Source organism: Macrotis lagotis, chromosome 3 (assembly GCF_037893015.1).
Source record: "Macrotis lagotis isolate mMagLag1 chromosome 3, bilby.v1.9.chrom.fasta, whole genome shotgun sequence".
Lineage (NCBI taxonomy): Eukaryota > Metazoa > Chordata > Mammalia > Peramelemorphia > Peramelidae > Macrotis > Macrotis lagotis.
The window spans coordinates 129,356,593-129,372,620 of NC_133660.1; the positions used below are offsets into that span (position 1 = coordinate 129,356,593).

At 36.5% G+C, this 16,028-nt stretch overlaps 1 protein-coding gene and 1 non-coding gene across 4 annotated transcripts in view; both read left to right on the forward strand.

The window, feature by feature from the left end:
- Nucleotides 1-16,028, forward strand: part of MGAT4D (MGAT4 family member D) — a 152,250-nt gene that overhangs the window by 92,440 nt on the left and 43,782 nt on the right. For all 3 annotated transcript variants that reach the window (XR_012477010.1, XM_074229263.1, XM_074229264.1), the window contains exons 6-7: nt 251-364; nt 6,017-6,092. Coding sequence is in view for 2 of the 3 variants with exons in the window: in XM_074229263.1 (XP_074085364.1) it covers nt 251-364; nt 6,017-6,092 (190 nt within the window). In the remaining variant the exon portion in view is untranslated. The remainder of the gene's footprint in view (nt 1-250; nt 365-6,016; nt 6,093-16,028) is intronic.
- On the forward strand, nt 4,061-4,168 carry LOC141519697 (U6 spliceosomal RNA). The gene has a single exon (XR_012477360.1). It is a non-coding gene; the product is annotated as a U6 spliceosomal RNA (small nuclear RNA).

The window sequence follows — 16,028 nt, forward strand, 5'->3', positions numbered from 1 at the left end:
TTTCTAAAATGTTCCAAGGAACCTATTACTAAATGGCTTACTAATAGAACATCCTGAATTCATTTTCTAGTATAAATAGCTATCCTATTTAGTAGTCATCTTTTATATTCTTAGATGTTCATAGCTTAAAATGAAATCTTAGTAACTTCATAATGAAATGGTGTGTTGTGAGGGGACATGCCCAGTTTTATTTGTTTGTTTCAGAAAATATAGCATTCAGTGTTGATCTACTATTTTTTTTTTGTTACAGATTTCCCCAAGAAGTGAATTCTGGAATCTTAGAGGTGATTTCTCCACCAGTCTTTTATTATCCATCTTTCATAGATATCAAATTAACATTTGGGGACTCAGAAAGCAGAGTGAGGTAAGACAATCTGGATAGCAGTGCATTTAAATTAGTAGTGATTCATTTTTGTAAAACATTTGTTGATAATGTTTGAGAATCTACACCTAACTAGTGTAATTCTACATATTATTAATATTTGGGTATACTTAATGAACTTCCCAAGACAAACCTGGATCCAGTGGGCAAGGAAATCCTGGGGCTCTGAGTCAGGAAAAATTTTTTTCTCTAAGGCTGCCACTTTAAGTAGCTGTGCTACTTTAAGCAAGTCAGTTAGCCTCTCTGAGACAGTTTATTTAACCTTTCAAATGAGTACACCTTATCAAGGTGTTGAGAGAATCACTGGAGCCAATGGACATGAAAAGAGCTTTCACAAATAAAAAGAATATTTTTGGCTTTGCAGTTTTGTTCCTGATATTATGAATAGGAAAGAGGAAGTATAAAAATGCTACAATGTTGGTTCCTTGCCTGAGTATTTTTCATGAGAGTGTGACTAGGCAGGGTTTCTTCCTGAAGCTTACATGGTTCTGTTTGATTTTGATTTGAATGTGATTCTGGTATGTGTCAGGCAGTGGATACTTGTTATAGTAATGTCTGAAATAATATAGCACTATGAAGTAATGATTACAGAAACCTTGAGTCACAGAAGCTTAAAGATGGAGAGGGATGCAGAGGCCACTTCATCTGAACAAGATTACTCTCTATAATATTATACACGATCGATTGTTCAATCTAAGCTTTAAGACCAGAATCTACAATTCTCCTTCAGCAGCATATTTGACTTTTAGACAGGCTTAATTGTCAGGATTTTTTTCTTAATACTGCACTTATGTTCCCCTCCTGATAGTGTCCTACACATTACTCCTACCTACTGAAAAAAAGGATCTGGAATGTAGAGTAGAAAGGGATCCTTGAGGTTAACTAGTCCAGCCTTTTCAACTTTTAGTTGAGGAAATTGAGATCCACAGGTGTTAACTGATTTATTTAAGAACTGGAATTCAAACCCCAGGTCTTCAGATCTAAATATAACATTCTTTCCACTAGACTTATTACTTTTTAACTTGATGACCCTTCAAATATTTAAGGGCATTTATCATGTTCTTCCCCACATACCCACCCAGAGAATAGACATCCCTGGTTTCTTCTATTTTGCAAAATTATGAAGCCTTTCATGCTTCTGGACCACTTTCCTTTGGGACTTGCCAACTGGTCGAATGTGGTGCTCACAACTAAACACAATGTATTCCGGATATTTTCTGACCAAAATATAGTGCTGGGGAACTACTGTCTTTGTCTTTCTCATCACTGCATCTCTCCTCTACCAGAACTTGTACTAACTTTTTTGGCTTCCATATAATATTTATATTTAGCTTGAAGTCCACTAATAATTAGAAGTATTTCAGAACTGCTTTCTGACCATATCTGTCCTATTTTATAGAAATTGTTTTTTTTTATCCCCATACAAGTTTGTTCCATTTAATCTCTTTCAGATTTCTTCATTGTTCAGATTCAGGCCAGGTCTAGGTACAGGGTCCTTTTTGAACACTGATCCTTTCATTCCATATGTTAGCAAATTCTAGCTTTGTGCCACTTCTATCTAAGTCAATGATAAAACATTAATTATGTAGTACAAGGATAAGGACAGATACTTTGATGAAAACCATGAGACTGTTCCTTTAAAGTTGATATTAAGCCATTATTGAAAAATCTTTGTTGTTTTGAGTATGTCTGAGTCCCTGTGAACCCATCTCGTGTTTTCTTGGCAGGAACACCAGAGCCATTGGCCATTTTTTTCTGCAGTGCAGTTGAGGAACTGAGGTAAACAAGGTTAAGTGACTTGCCTAGAGTCATACAACTACAAAATCTCTGAGACTGACTAGAGCCAGCACTCTTATCCACTGAGTTAACCATCTAGCTGTGTAGCTGAGAAATCTTTGGGTCTGAGCAGTCAACATAATCTCTACCATTGTACTGTTGAATAGCCTGCATGTTTCCCACCACAAAAACAGCAAAGAGACCTTGCAAAATATCTTGCTAAAATCTAGGTTTAAACTGTATTATATAGATATACAGCCTATACCTGATTTACTAGTCTATTTTCCTTGTCAGAAAAAGAAATCAAGTTTGCCTCCTGTGAAAACTGGCATGGCTTGTTCTTGATGAAGTCTGTCAACTCTGTAATTCCTGATACCTCTTTTAGTTCTTCATTAACTATTCCTTTAATAATACATTTCAGAATTTTATCAAGCTCACTGGTATATAGTTTGCAGGCTCTACTCTCAACACCATTCCTTTTTTAAAAAAAATTAAAATATTTGATCTTCTCATGTGATACCACTCCTGTTTTCCAGTGATGTTGAGTTTCAATTCCCTGTTCACTCTCTTTGTCCTGTTCTTTCTAGTCTAAAGATTAATCTCCTTGACAGTCTATGAGTTCTCAATGTTTCCAAGTCTGTCTCTTTAAATGACTCCCTCTTTTCCTTTTCATTGGTAGGAATTACTTTTCTCTTTGTAGAATTTCTTTTTTGGAATACCCATCTCTCTTGGGCTAATGGTTTCTAGCTTAATTCCAAAAGATCTTACTTACCCTTTCTTTTAACCCTTTGAAATCTATTTTACATGGGTATATATTTAACTCTTCCTGGCTCCCTTCTTCATTTCTGTCACAGATTCTCAGAGAGAAAGGGAGTGATTACTTTTTCCCAAGGTTCTCACCATTTCCACTTCTGCAACCTTTTTTTCCTTGCTTGGTAAGACTCTGGTCTTTTATCACTCATTTTTGGTCTTTTCCACAAGATTTTCATAGAAGTAGTTTCTTATATCTCATATTTCAGAAGATTTATTCTCAGAAAACATTTTAACCATTTGTACTGGTTGAGGGAGTACTCCATCTTTTAACTAACCTAAAATGAAGTCAAATTGTTCTTCATCTTCAGATCAGTTTAGTTCATTTTTGGTCAGGACCTATTCCAGTTGTTCATTAAATGCTAAGTGCTATGGGGAGTATGTATGCATTGCATGACAGTGCTCTTCTTTCAAGAAATTTATGATCTTTGTCAGAGGAATAAAACCTTTCTATATAAACTACAAAAACAGGAACAAAAGTAATATATGTTAAACCACATAATTTCTAATCAGATAAATGGCACAAGACTGTAGCATGGCATAGTGGATAGAGCCAGGAAGACCAGTGTTTCAAGTGCTGCTATCTCTGACTCATATTGGTGATTTTACCATGGACAAAGTCACTTAAATGTCTCAAGGTTCTTGGCAGTGCTCTAGGACTATAAATTGATTTCCAGTGGCAGAAGTATTTCTTTATACAAAAGTTTGATCACAAGTCTAATTCTTACCTTATATTCGACAAAATGTTACAACTCATAAAAGTGAACTTATGTAAGAGATCAGGAAATTGAGTTGGAGAGAGAAAAATTAATTTCCCTTCTTGAGAGCATATTAAAAGTTCATTATATGCAAAACATAAGGTTCTTTTAAAAATCTTCATTTAAAAACCTACTGTTAATAGAAGCCCATGGAATTATCAGCATATAGTTTGAATGAATGAAAAAATATTAAGAATTTATGGTAGAGCAGCTAGATGGTACACCAGTCCATGTAATCAGGAGGATCTGAGTTCAAATTAGACCTCAGACACTTATTCGCTGTGTGACTCTGGGCTAGTTGCTTAACTCCAAATTCTCTCAAAAAAGAAAAAGAGCGCTCGCTTCGGCAGCACATGTACTAAAATTGGAACGATACAGAGAAAGATTAGCATGGCCCCTGTGCAAGGATGACATGCAAATTTGTGAAGCATTCCAAAAAAGAAAAAGTTTACTGTCTGCTAAGTACTAAAGATATAAATAGAAAAAAACCCAAGGCATTCCCTGATCTCAAGGGCCCCACACTCTAATTGGGGAAGCCCTAATCACTTAATTCTCTGGACCTAAGTTTCCTCAGGTTTAAAATGTGCGAATTAGATCAGATGACCTCTTAGGTTTCTTCTGGCTCTAAATTTAGAACCCATAGATTATCAAAATGAATTAAATTTTAACTGCACTCATAAGATCATAAAATCATATATCCAGAACTAAAGGTAAACCACAGAAGCCTTCTAGTCTGAACCAACTCCCCAGTTCATGAATGAGGACACTAAAAGCTTAGTGAGCTTTAATGATTTGCCCAAGATCATACAAGAAGTAAGCAAAAGAAGTGGATCTGAACCTGGGTCTTCTGATTGTAATTGGTACTTTTTTCTCTCTGTACCACATTTGAAAAATAGTAATTCATTTTGTTTCTTCTGAATTAAATAATGATATTGCTGCTAGCTAGAATATTAAATATCAATCAAACTTGCTTTCACATTAATATATTACTGTTTCATTACTAAAGGACCATTTTTTTTGCTCTTGTTAGTGCCTGCATGGTAGTAGATTGCATGGTAGTAGATTGCTGGGGTGAAAAAGTGCCCTTAAGAGGTCCTTCCATCTCCATCAATATACAGATCATTTGGCTGGAATGAAGCCCAGGTTGCCAAAATAAATCATTAACCCTTCCATATTCTTATTGCTTTTCAATTGTACTAAAGACTTGAATGTGGCTTTATTCCTTCAAATTAGTATTAAATTCATTTTCATTTAGAAATTAACCTCACTTATTTAGATAATTATTTGTTTATTGTTTTTTGGGGGAATGAACTATTTTGAGACAATGACAAAAATTTGTCAAGAAGGGAAAAAAAAATCCTACATTTTTTCCCTACTGTTTCCTTAGCCAAGTGAGATACTTCTTCCCTTTTCCTTCCCCTAAAAATGCCAGTATATCAGTATATTATATTCAGAAGAATAAGTAAGAACTGCAGTTCACTTTGGACAACTAATACTGTCTTTTTATGTACAGTATGTATTGTTTCACATGAGAATAATTATGAGTTACCTGATCTCTCAGAAGGCATTGACTGACCCCATGTCCCAGGAAATAAAATCAAGGCTTTGTCAAAGTGGTGGAGAGATTTCATAATAATTCTCAACCCTGGTGGCACCATTGTTGTTAAAGCAGCAGGAAGTCAATGAAGTTCATTCATTCAATTAAAAAAGACATGAAGTATTCCCTACAGTTGCTGGTGTTTGATTGGAAAGGCAGTAGATAAGGGATCAATGGCAAAGGGGATGAACACCAGGATGAAGGTGTGACAGATGAGACAAACTTTGCCTATATATATATATATATATATATATATATATATATATATTTATATGTCTGAATGTGGGTAGAATTAGATGTTGGAGAGGTTCCTGAAGGAAGGTCAGCAGGCATACACCATGGTCAAGGAACAAGGAGAGTAGTCATTGTACTCTGCATTTATTTATTATATCATTTAGGCACACTAATTGTACTGATATACAAGAAGTCTGTATCTGAGCAGAGACAGGACAAGGAGAACACTCTACACCATCTTTCCCCCATCTCCTACCTCTCCCTGGTTGTCCTTCTACCTTGGAAATACAGCATCATTTAACATATGCTGCTTTGCTTAACTTATGAAGTGCTTTCCCATGGTAGCCATCTTTAAGAGTTTATCAGATTTTCTGATAGCTGAATTGTATTGCATACATCATATCTTTGAACCAGTAATGGGGGGAAAATATTAATGGAGATTTTATTATTAACTTTTAGGTGGAGGTCCAAACAAAACCTGGATTACAGCTTCTTGATGTTGTATGCCCATACTAAGGGCACGTTTTACCTGCAGGTAAGATATAAAAAGTTTCAACAGTCCTGTTCAGTTGAACAGAAGCCTAGAAGGCAGCTGCTCTATGCATGCTGGGGGTAGATGTTAAGATCAATCTCTGTCTTGCTATCTAGTTGTATAAGAAGATAGGATAAAAACTGGCATCATTATATTTTGAAGAGCAAAATGGTAAGTACATATTATAAGAGAAGAAAATGCTATTTAAAGACTTCCTAGCTGTGGAGGACTGGGACAGATTTCTGGAGAGAGCAGACTGTGACTGAGACTTAAAGGACAACATGGTATGTCTATAGGCAGCAATCAGGGAGGGCATTCCAAATGTAAAGAATGGTAGGATCGGATATTCAGAGGGATTAAAGTGAAAGTTAAGGGACGCTGTTTTTTTTCTGGTACCAGGTTATGGACAGTCCCATTTGTTTTGCTGTAGCAATGATCATTCCTTTATGTAGTTGGTCATTCTAGTTACCTTTTTATGTTTATTTTTTTATTGTGTATGTTATCTTTTCATTTTTCATTTTGGTGATTTAATTTTTTCCTTTTTTTGGTTGTGGTGGCTTATTGATTTAGCCTGTCTTTGTAAAAAAGTAAACCTGAATGATCCTTTCTACCATATTTTATGACCTGCTTTATTTATTTCTTTTTTTTTTGGAGATATTATTCATTTTGCATTTCTTTTGTGCTTGCTTTGGTTTTGAGCTCGTGGTTTTTGTATATGTATATAAACTGGAATGATAGTTGATGAAAGCAGAGATTTTTTTTTTTAGTTTGGAAAGTAAAATCATTAAGCCTTATTTGTCCATTCTTATGTAACATGGTTTCTCATAACTTCCTTGGGCATCCTTATGTCTTTGTGGCAGAAATATCATATTACTTCCTGACAATCCACAATCAGGTACCACACTAAGGACCAACCAAGATGGCATGATTCTGTTCTTGTACTGATAATGTGGCTTCAAGATGGGCTTAGATCAGAGGATCGTGGACTTTGCTTCAAATCACTTTAAATATTAAGCACTACTTTGTGAAAGTAATGTTGAGCAGATTGAGACTAAGAGTTTAGCAGAGTTGGAACTTGAGAGCTGCTATGTCTGCAGAATTCTTCTCCCTATAGTCAATGTGGACAGGCTGATCCTTGGGCAGCATATCTAGGAAAGTTTGAGGATAGAAGGAAGACTAAGAGCTGGAGGTTTTGAGGGACAACTCCAGAGGAAAAGTGGCACCAGAGTTGAGCCTTGGAGGTAGATAAAGACACCATGGATTTGTGGAAAGACATCCTATCTTTGAAGGACTTGCACTCTTCCTCTCTTTATTGCTTTTGCATTAACCAAATGATTGCCTTAACTCCTTTGTCTGCCCCATCACACATTTAAAGTTTATCAAGTTTGCACTTGGGTAACCCTCTTCCCACCATATCTTTTTCAAGCTGCAGTGTAGCCACACTTTCTCCTCTCATCTCTGTTTTGTAATCATGAATTGATTTTTTTGAACTCAGTTGTTTGACCTAGCATTCTAATCTCTTTGGATCCAGATTTTGTGATCTAACTTGTGAGTTTTCCTTCTGAACTTTGTATGTTATACAACAAAGGATTTATTACTCCATCAGATCAGTGACCATGTTATATAAAAATAGATAAAACAAATACTAATAGCAACTCATTCTTATAGTGTCTTTTTTTTAAATGCATTATAGCATGGTAGGGAAAAACTAACTTGTGGCCCATATAAGACCCTCAAAATCATTTGTCCTGGCACTGCGAAGACAATTGCAGCCAGGTCTCAAAATTCAATAAATCTAGAACCTTTTAGGGGTGAATTAATTAAATGTTTGAGCAAATATAGCAGGTTTTAAGTTTAAGTTTTGGCAGGAAAAAAGTTCCCCATCTCTTGTTAGGAAGCTCAAGTATTTGAGCTTTCAGATGAGGAAAGAGAGGGCTATTAATTATCAAAAATGGATTTGACCATAGATCTCCTGACTTCCAGTCCAGTATTCCTTTCACAATATCATATGATAGTTATAACAACTTGAAATCAAGTTAGAGAATTGTTACAGATATGTTTTTTCTTCTTTCTTTTTTAGTTTAATCATCTGTAGCTCGGTTCTTCAAACTTTTCTTTCCTGGAAACTTCCTTTGTCTTAATTCTTGACTGCTTTGACCATTAACCAAATTTTACCTTCACTTTCCTAAGCAGCAAAATCCCCAAGTAGTTGACTAAAGATTCACAAAGAATAATTGTCTTTTGCATATGGTGCGTGTCTGATTACTTCCCAGTAATTCTAGTTTCAGTAAATATCTGTAAACCCTCTAGTCCCTGATTTGTTAATTATTTAGGAAACTTATTGATTAAAGCATACCGTGTATCCAATCTCATTGTACTGTTTGGAGATATCTTTAGTGTTTTTGTTTTTCTAGAAGATCTTTATTCAAAGCATTCTAGCTTGTCTTCCCATCTAGATTGTAAGCTGCATCGCATCAAAGACACTCCCTGAGGTCTATACTTCTTTCTCTTTACTGAGGCTAGTGTATACTAAGAATTGTCAGTTTATAACGATTGATTCACTAAGAAGAGATTTGAAGAAATAAAGTCTACAGAGGGAGTTCAGTTCTGAACATGCTGAGTTTGAGATATCTCTTAGGCATGTGGTTTGAAATGTCCAATAAACAGTTGGTGACATGGGAGTGATTCAAGGGAGAACTTAGGCCTGGAGGAGTGGTCAGATAGGTAGGAGAAAAATGGGGGTGGGGTGGGGGAGGGGGGTAATGTCTTAAAAACCTAGGGATGAGAGAGTGGTTAAGAATTTTGACACTGTCAGATCCAGAAGAAAGATCAAATAGGCTGAGAACTAAGAAGATATTATCAGATTTGGCAGAGACCATTGGCCAATTTGGAGACCGTCTTTTAGTTGAGTGCTGAGGACAGAAGCTGTATCACAAAACTTTGAAGAATGAGTGAGAAGAGAGGAAGTAGAAGCAGCAAATATAGGGTGCTTTTTTTTCTTTGAATAAAAGAAACAGGATAATTGCTTGAGAGTATGGTGGTATCTAATGAAGGATTTTCAAGGATGAGGGAGACTTGGGCAGGTTTGAAGAAGGTAGGAAAGTAGCTGGAGAGAAATTGAAGATTTGAGAAAAAAGAAGATGCATTTTATCCTTAGAACAACCCTGGGAAATACATGCTTTGATCTCCATTTTATAGTTGAGGAAACTGAAATATATAGTGTAACTCGCTGAGTTTTTTTAATCCTTCCCTTTCATTATAGACCCCCAAATAGAAAACTAATTCCAAAGCTTCAATTTGGATTGACACTGAATATAGACCATTTTCTAGCAAGTTAAGTGTCGCCAGAAAGATTTGATCCCAGGACTATTGCTATAATTATGCAATAAGAGACTTGTCCTTTGGTATCATTCATGAGAAGAATTTTCTTTCCTCTTGAAATCTATGTTCCTATATCCAAAAAGAGAAAAGACTGTGGTAGTTATATATTTGCAATTTTATAAAAATTGGATTAAATCCTTTTGAATATTTTGGGGTTTTTTAATCCATTCCATAATGTGTTATATGCACTCTTGTAAACCCTGGGGAGAACAGTTGCAATATACAAACTAGAAATTCTATCAGCTCTTCTTTGATCCTCATTTCTTCACTGTGTAACCTCACTATTTAGAATTGGGGTCTTGGGGCAGGGGGAGTGCTTTTTTATAATCCCAGTATGCCCACAACTTAAGTGAAAGAATAAAAAACTTTCTAAGGGAAATATAAATCACTTAGGGATTAATTGCCCTGCCCTTAGACCCTTAGAAGGTTCAGGTGAATAATACAACAGTGTGGAGAATGGGAGAGTATGCTCCCTGGAAGGAACTTCAGATTTAGGATGATGAAAAAAACTGGCTTCGGCTTTGCCAATTATATTACCGTATTCAAGTCACTTAAACCATAAGCCCTCATTTCCTCATGTGAAAAATGGAGAGAACAATATTTGTATTCTTTATCTCAGAGGGAAAAGAAAGCCATTTTGTAAGACTTCAAATGCAAAAGAAGAGGTGTGAGGTATGTCTACTAAGATATCATTGGGGTTTTTTAAATACAAATTCACTTAGTTTCGTTAAATCAACACAAGATAGCATGCTGATGATAATAGCCAAAATTGGAAATTATATAATGCTTTAAACTTTGCAGAGCACTTTATATATTGGATCTAACTCGATGTTTGAAACAGTTTGGGGAGATCGGAATTGTTTAATTGTTTGTCCTTTGTGCTGGAAGAGGAACAAAATGGCATCACAATATGGGGATCAATGTAGTATGTCCAATTATGGCTAATCATACCAATGTGAACTCTATAGGCTTTATCACAGGTTGGGCAAAAATAGTTCCTATGACCATTTGAGAGGGAGATATTTCTCAGTTTGAACATCTCATGCTTTTTTGAGCAACCATGAGTTTGTTTTGCTAACAGAACAGAGCTCCTTCTGTCATGCTGGGTGGTCCTATGCCAGTGGCTTCCCTGTCTCACAATCGATAACAGAGTTCTTGGGGAGGGTTGGTTTTATAGACAACACAATAGACTATATATTTCTGATCCTTCAATAAAGAAACTTAAGTTCCAAGTAGTTAAGAGATATCCCCAAGATAATGGAACCAGTGATCTGAGATGATATTGAATACCTAGATTGTTTTGAATCTATGTCCAATATTCTATGCCAAACTGATATCCAAATGTGCTTACCAGTGAGACCCAAGAATACGTTCCAAAAGAGCTTTTGAAACTGGCATACACCTTTCCTAAATAAAGTATGTGATAAATGAATTATTTGGACTTGGGGAGGTTGCCTAAGTGGTGTGATACAAATCACTTAATTCTACAGAATAACCAGGGTGGAATTCTGTTAAGGACAACATTAAAAACCTGTTGTACCCTTTGAGAAGTCTCACACCTGTGACATTTTTTATGGTTATCTAGACTTTTCAACCTCAGCAGATTAGTGGTAGCCTAGAATTTCTGCAAACAAGCTAAATGGACTCTTGTTCTCATGGGTACAATGACCCCTTTATACACTAACTGTCAAATTTCATAATCTCAGAGAAGATTTTAAACTTGTTCATGCATAAAAGCTTTTCGTACTGATTACATCTGAAGACTTTGTGCAGTTACAGCAAAACCATTCTTTATCTCCAACAATCATTTATATCAAGTAAATCTCCTTTGAATTGTGTATCACTTGAATATTACTAATTAACATATATCTTACAGTATCCCCTCCCCCCCTTTTTTTTGGCTCCAGACCCATAATTTTGTCTTTGCAAGAAACTTCCTTAATGTGGCAAGTTATTTCACCAAGGCACATTGATAACTTCTCAGTTACTTATAGTGAATCTTTCAGTCTGTAGCTAGTATTTATCAAAGAGAGGACTTGAACCCAGTTGTTCTGGATTTGAAACCAACTCTATCTTGGTCTCTAATGTTGTCTCCCATGCTGGATGCCTGCCTGACATTTATCTATCAATTATCTGTATCTGGGGGCGGCTAGGTGGTATAGTGGATAAAGCACTGGCCCTGGAGTCAGGAGTACCTGGGTTTAAATTCGGTCTCAGACACTTAATAATTACCTAGCTGTGTGGCCTTGGGCAAGCCACTTAATCCCGTTTGCCTTGCAAAAACCTAAAAAAAGATTATCTATATCTGTCTACCTACATATGTATTTTACTTCACTTTATTTCTCTGAGAGAGAGAGAGAGACATGGACACTGACTTTATATCTGTGTGTATCTTCCAGTCTAGATAGGGATGTATGAAAGAAAGAGACTGAGACTTTATATCTATCTTATAGTCTAGGTAGGGATGTTTGGTAGAGAGACAGACTTTATATCTATATCCATCTTCCAGTCTAGGTTGGAATGTGGGGGCAGCTAGGTAGCACAATGAATAGAGCACTGACCTTGGAGTCAGGAAGACCCTAGTCCAAATTTGATCTCAGACACTTGATACTTACTTAGTTGTGTGACCTTGGGAAAGTCACTTGACCTTCATTGCCTCACATCCAGGGTCATCTCTAGTCGGCCTGATTCATATCTGGCCACTGGACCCAGCTGACTCTGAAGGAGAAGGTGAGACTGGTGACTTAGCACAGCAACTCCCTCACTCAAATCCAGTTCATGTGCTTGTCATGGCATCACCTCCCTTTTTCAAAAATGAAGGACAAACATTATTCTTATTTGGTAGGGATATTTGAGGGAGAGAGAGAGAGACTTTATATCAATACCTGTCTTCCAGTCTCGGTGGGGGTGTTTGATAGAGACAGAGATGGGAAGAGAGAGACAGATGGAGAGGGAGAAAGTATGTGTATGCAATATGCATGTGTATATGCTTTTGTGTGTGTGTGTGTGTGTATGTGTGTAAAGTGAAAGGGAAAAAGTGAGTAAGCAACATATCTTTATTCATCTTTCTATCCTCATAGTAGTTAACCTTGTCAAAAAGGGTATAGAGAAATAGAATCCAAGGACCTTCACTTCCTTCTAGTATTTACAGCTCTTTGACTTACCTTCTCAGTCTTGTTTCTCCTGCTTTTATATTTTTTCCCCTTCAGAAGGCCTTTTATTCTAGACAGACTGGATGATAGCTGTGAATTCAGTTCTTCCCCCTTGGAGTGCAATCCCTACTCAGCTGAATCTTTTAGAATCTTTCTTTTCTTTACCATTTCCTTTACTCACTGTGTCACCTCCTCTGTGAGACCTTCCCCACATTCCCGTGGTTGTTAATACTCTCCTTTTTTTTTTAGTTTTCTTTGTATTATGCTTATCTGCAAAGATGTTATTTTCTGCTTCTCCTCCCTAAGAAGAATGTACAGTTCTGAATACCTGTGGAACAGATTTGTTTTTATATTTGTTTACCTCACAGTGACTAGCACAAGGCCTGGAAACAGTGATGCTTAGAAAATGTTTGTTATATTCAGTGGCAAGTGAGGCCAATTGGGACTCCATTGCCACATTCTAAATAGTGCTGTCTCCAGTGAGGTAGAAGATGATTATTATTTCTTTTTATTTCCTGGTGTGCTGAGCTATAATGCATACAGCAGCAGAAGGAATGCTGGCTTTGCAGTCATGAAGCTAGATTCAGATTCTGACTCTTCTCTTCACTATCTGTGTGACTTTGGGAAATTTGTTTTACTTCTCTGAGACAGTTTCTTCATGAATAAAATGAAGGCATTGGCCAGATGATCTTTTTGACCCCTTCAAGATTCTAAGAGTAGAGTAGCAATAGCTTTGTCCTCAAAATAACAAAAGTAAAGGGGCAGCTAGATGGCAGGGTAGATAGAGCACTGTCCCTGGAATCAAGAGGACTTGAGTTCAAATGTGATCTCAGACAGTTAGCTGTGTGACCTTGGGCAAGTCACTTAATCCCATTGCCTTAAATAAATAAAAAATTTTTAAACCACAAAAGTGTAGACCCTCAGGAAGAGATTGGGAAGGAAAAGGAAAAAAGAAAGGAAAAGGATTACTCATCATTAAGATTCTTTGCATGCCTTCCTTAAAGATTCAGGTGTTTCTTATTAATATCTACAATTAGAAAATTTTAATGTTTGTTTAGAGAAATTTTTCCCCCTCTTCAAATACAGTCATATTATTCCCCTTTCAATTACTGGTGACTATGAAGGTTAATTGTCAAAGAAGGCAAATTGTTTCCCCTCTCTTTCCCATTTTTATTATATTCTCTGCGCTATCTTGTTCCGAATTTATGTGATCTTATCTCATCTCTCCTGAGGTTGTGTCCACAGCAAACTTGAATCAGAGACCATAATTATGTTAAGATGCTGCCCTTGCCAGTGTGAGCAGAAATGTTGGATAGTCCTGATAACTCCTTGTTAGCCATCATTGCAAGATTTCTCAACAGGTTGATGTTTTTCCTTTTTCTCTCTCTCTTTTAAAAATTTACATAAAACTAACCTACATTTCTCCTTTTACTGGCAAGGGAAATTTGATTCTACATCCCCATGCAAGTACAAATGAAATGTGAGAAGGTTTATGTAATGATTACCTAAATTTTATATAATCAGAAATCTTCATGAAACATGAGTTTCTAGACACAGACCCTAATACCAAGCTATGGCTTAGCTTTTCGGGGGGGGCGGGAAGCTTTGCTTTAAAATTGCATGATTTGATCGATGATCTACTCATTTGACAAATTATTGTTGCCTACTCACTATTTGTTAGTCGTCTTTCTAGACCCCTTTCTAGACCCCTTTGAGATTAAGGCCTAGTCTCTGTCCTCTTAGAATTTATAGACTAGGAAAGAAAAGAGGAAACAGATAGTTTCAGATAGTATAATGTGAATATGGAAGTCTGGTTTCAAATGCTATATATATACTGTGTGATGTTGGGTAAGAGATAACTTCATGGCCTATGGAGGACCTTTCCGGCTTAGAAAACATGAACCCGTGATCCTGTCACACTGTGCTAAAGTTAGTGGTAGGGCAGAAGCCCCCAAAACAGGAGTTCTATGGTTAGTTGTCTGAACACCCCAGGAGACAATATGAGGGCAAAGAACATGAAGTTATCAAAAGCAGGGAAAGGGGCACCAATCTCGATTGTTAATAAAAGGGACATGGGACACAAAGTTCTCATGTAAGTAGGTCAGGAATCTAGGTAGGTAAGTCACAGGTTATAATACTAGGCGAAAGGTTCATGATCCAGATACTCAGACAAGTTGAGTCATAGTCCCATCATCCAGAGAGTTCTGTGATGTCAAGAAATCCTGAAACCAAACTTTGTTTTTGTCAGGACCTCCTCTATACATAACAGCCCCCCCCCCCCCCCAAGTTATGGAGTCACCAACTCACCTCAGATGGTAAAAAGGATTTAGGCTGTTTTCTGGCTATATTAGTGATCAGTCATGTCTAGAAGGAAAATAGTGCTTGGTTATTTTCAATTTTTATTTCAATATTGAGAACTTACTTTCTATCTTTGCCAAAAAAGGAAACAAATTAACTGTTGTAGCCAATGCACATAGTCAAGCAAAACAGTCCCCTTGTTATTCGTGTTAAAAAAGACACAGTATCCTTCAACACTTGACTGGCATTAGAAGTGCAGGACTACTGAATAAGAGCTGGGAAGAATCTTAGAGGTAGATAAGAGGAATACAAACCCCTTCATTTTTCAGAGCAAGAACCTGAAGCAATTTGCTCAAGGGAAGTGGAGGGGACAAAGTTCTGCTCCTAGAGTTAGGAAGATTCATCTTTAGGGGTTCAAATCTGATAACACAATTATTGTTAATGATGTTATATATAATATAAATAATATTATATATTACATGTTATAATATAATGATACCAGGCATCTACATAACATTAAAAATTTTTGAAACTTTACCTTTATTTTACCAATTGAGTAGACCCTAAGTTAGAGTAAGAACCTAAGACCTAAAGGTATTATCCCCATTATGCAGGTAAGGAAACTGAGCCTATGATCAATTGGTAAAATTCTTTTGAGTAGGCATCTAGAATATTAAATTATAGGTCAAATTATTGGACAATCTGTGTAAGATAAGCTGGATGTATCAGAGAGACCAAACAGTTGGAAAACACTGTTGTCAAAAACCTTTTGTGTCTTATGTTAGAGTTCTCAAAATGTAGTACCATTTTATTTTTTAATAGGGTAGCTAAATGGCACAGTGGATAGAGTGCCAGCCCCTGGAGTCAGGAAGACTTAACCCTAACTTCAAATTCAGACTCAGACACTTCCTAAATGTGTGACCCTGGACAAATCATTTCACCTTGTTTGCCTCAATTTTCTCATCTGTCAAATGAGTTGGAGAAGGAAAAGGCAAATTACTTTGTTATCTCTTCCAAGAAAACCCCAATTGGGGCCATAAGAAGTTTCAATGGCTTGTATTTAAAAGTCAAATTCTTCAGGAGTTTTTAGCTATTAAAAATTAAAATG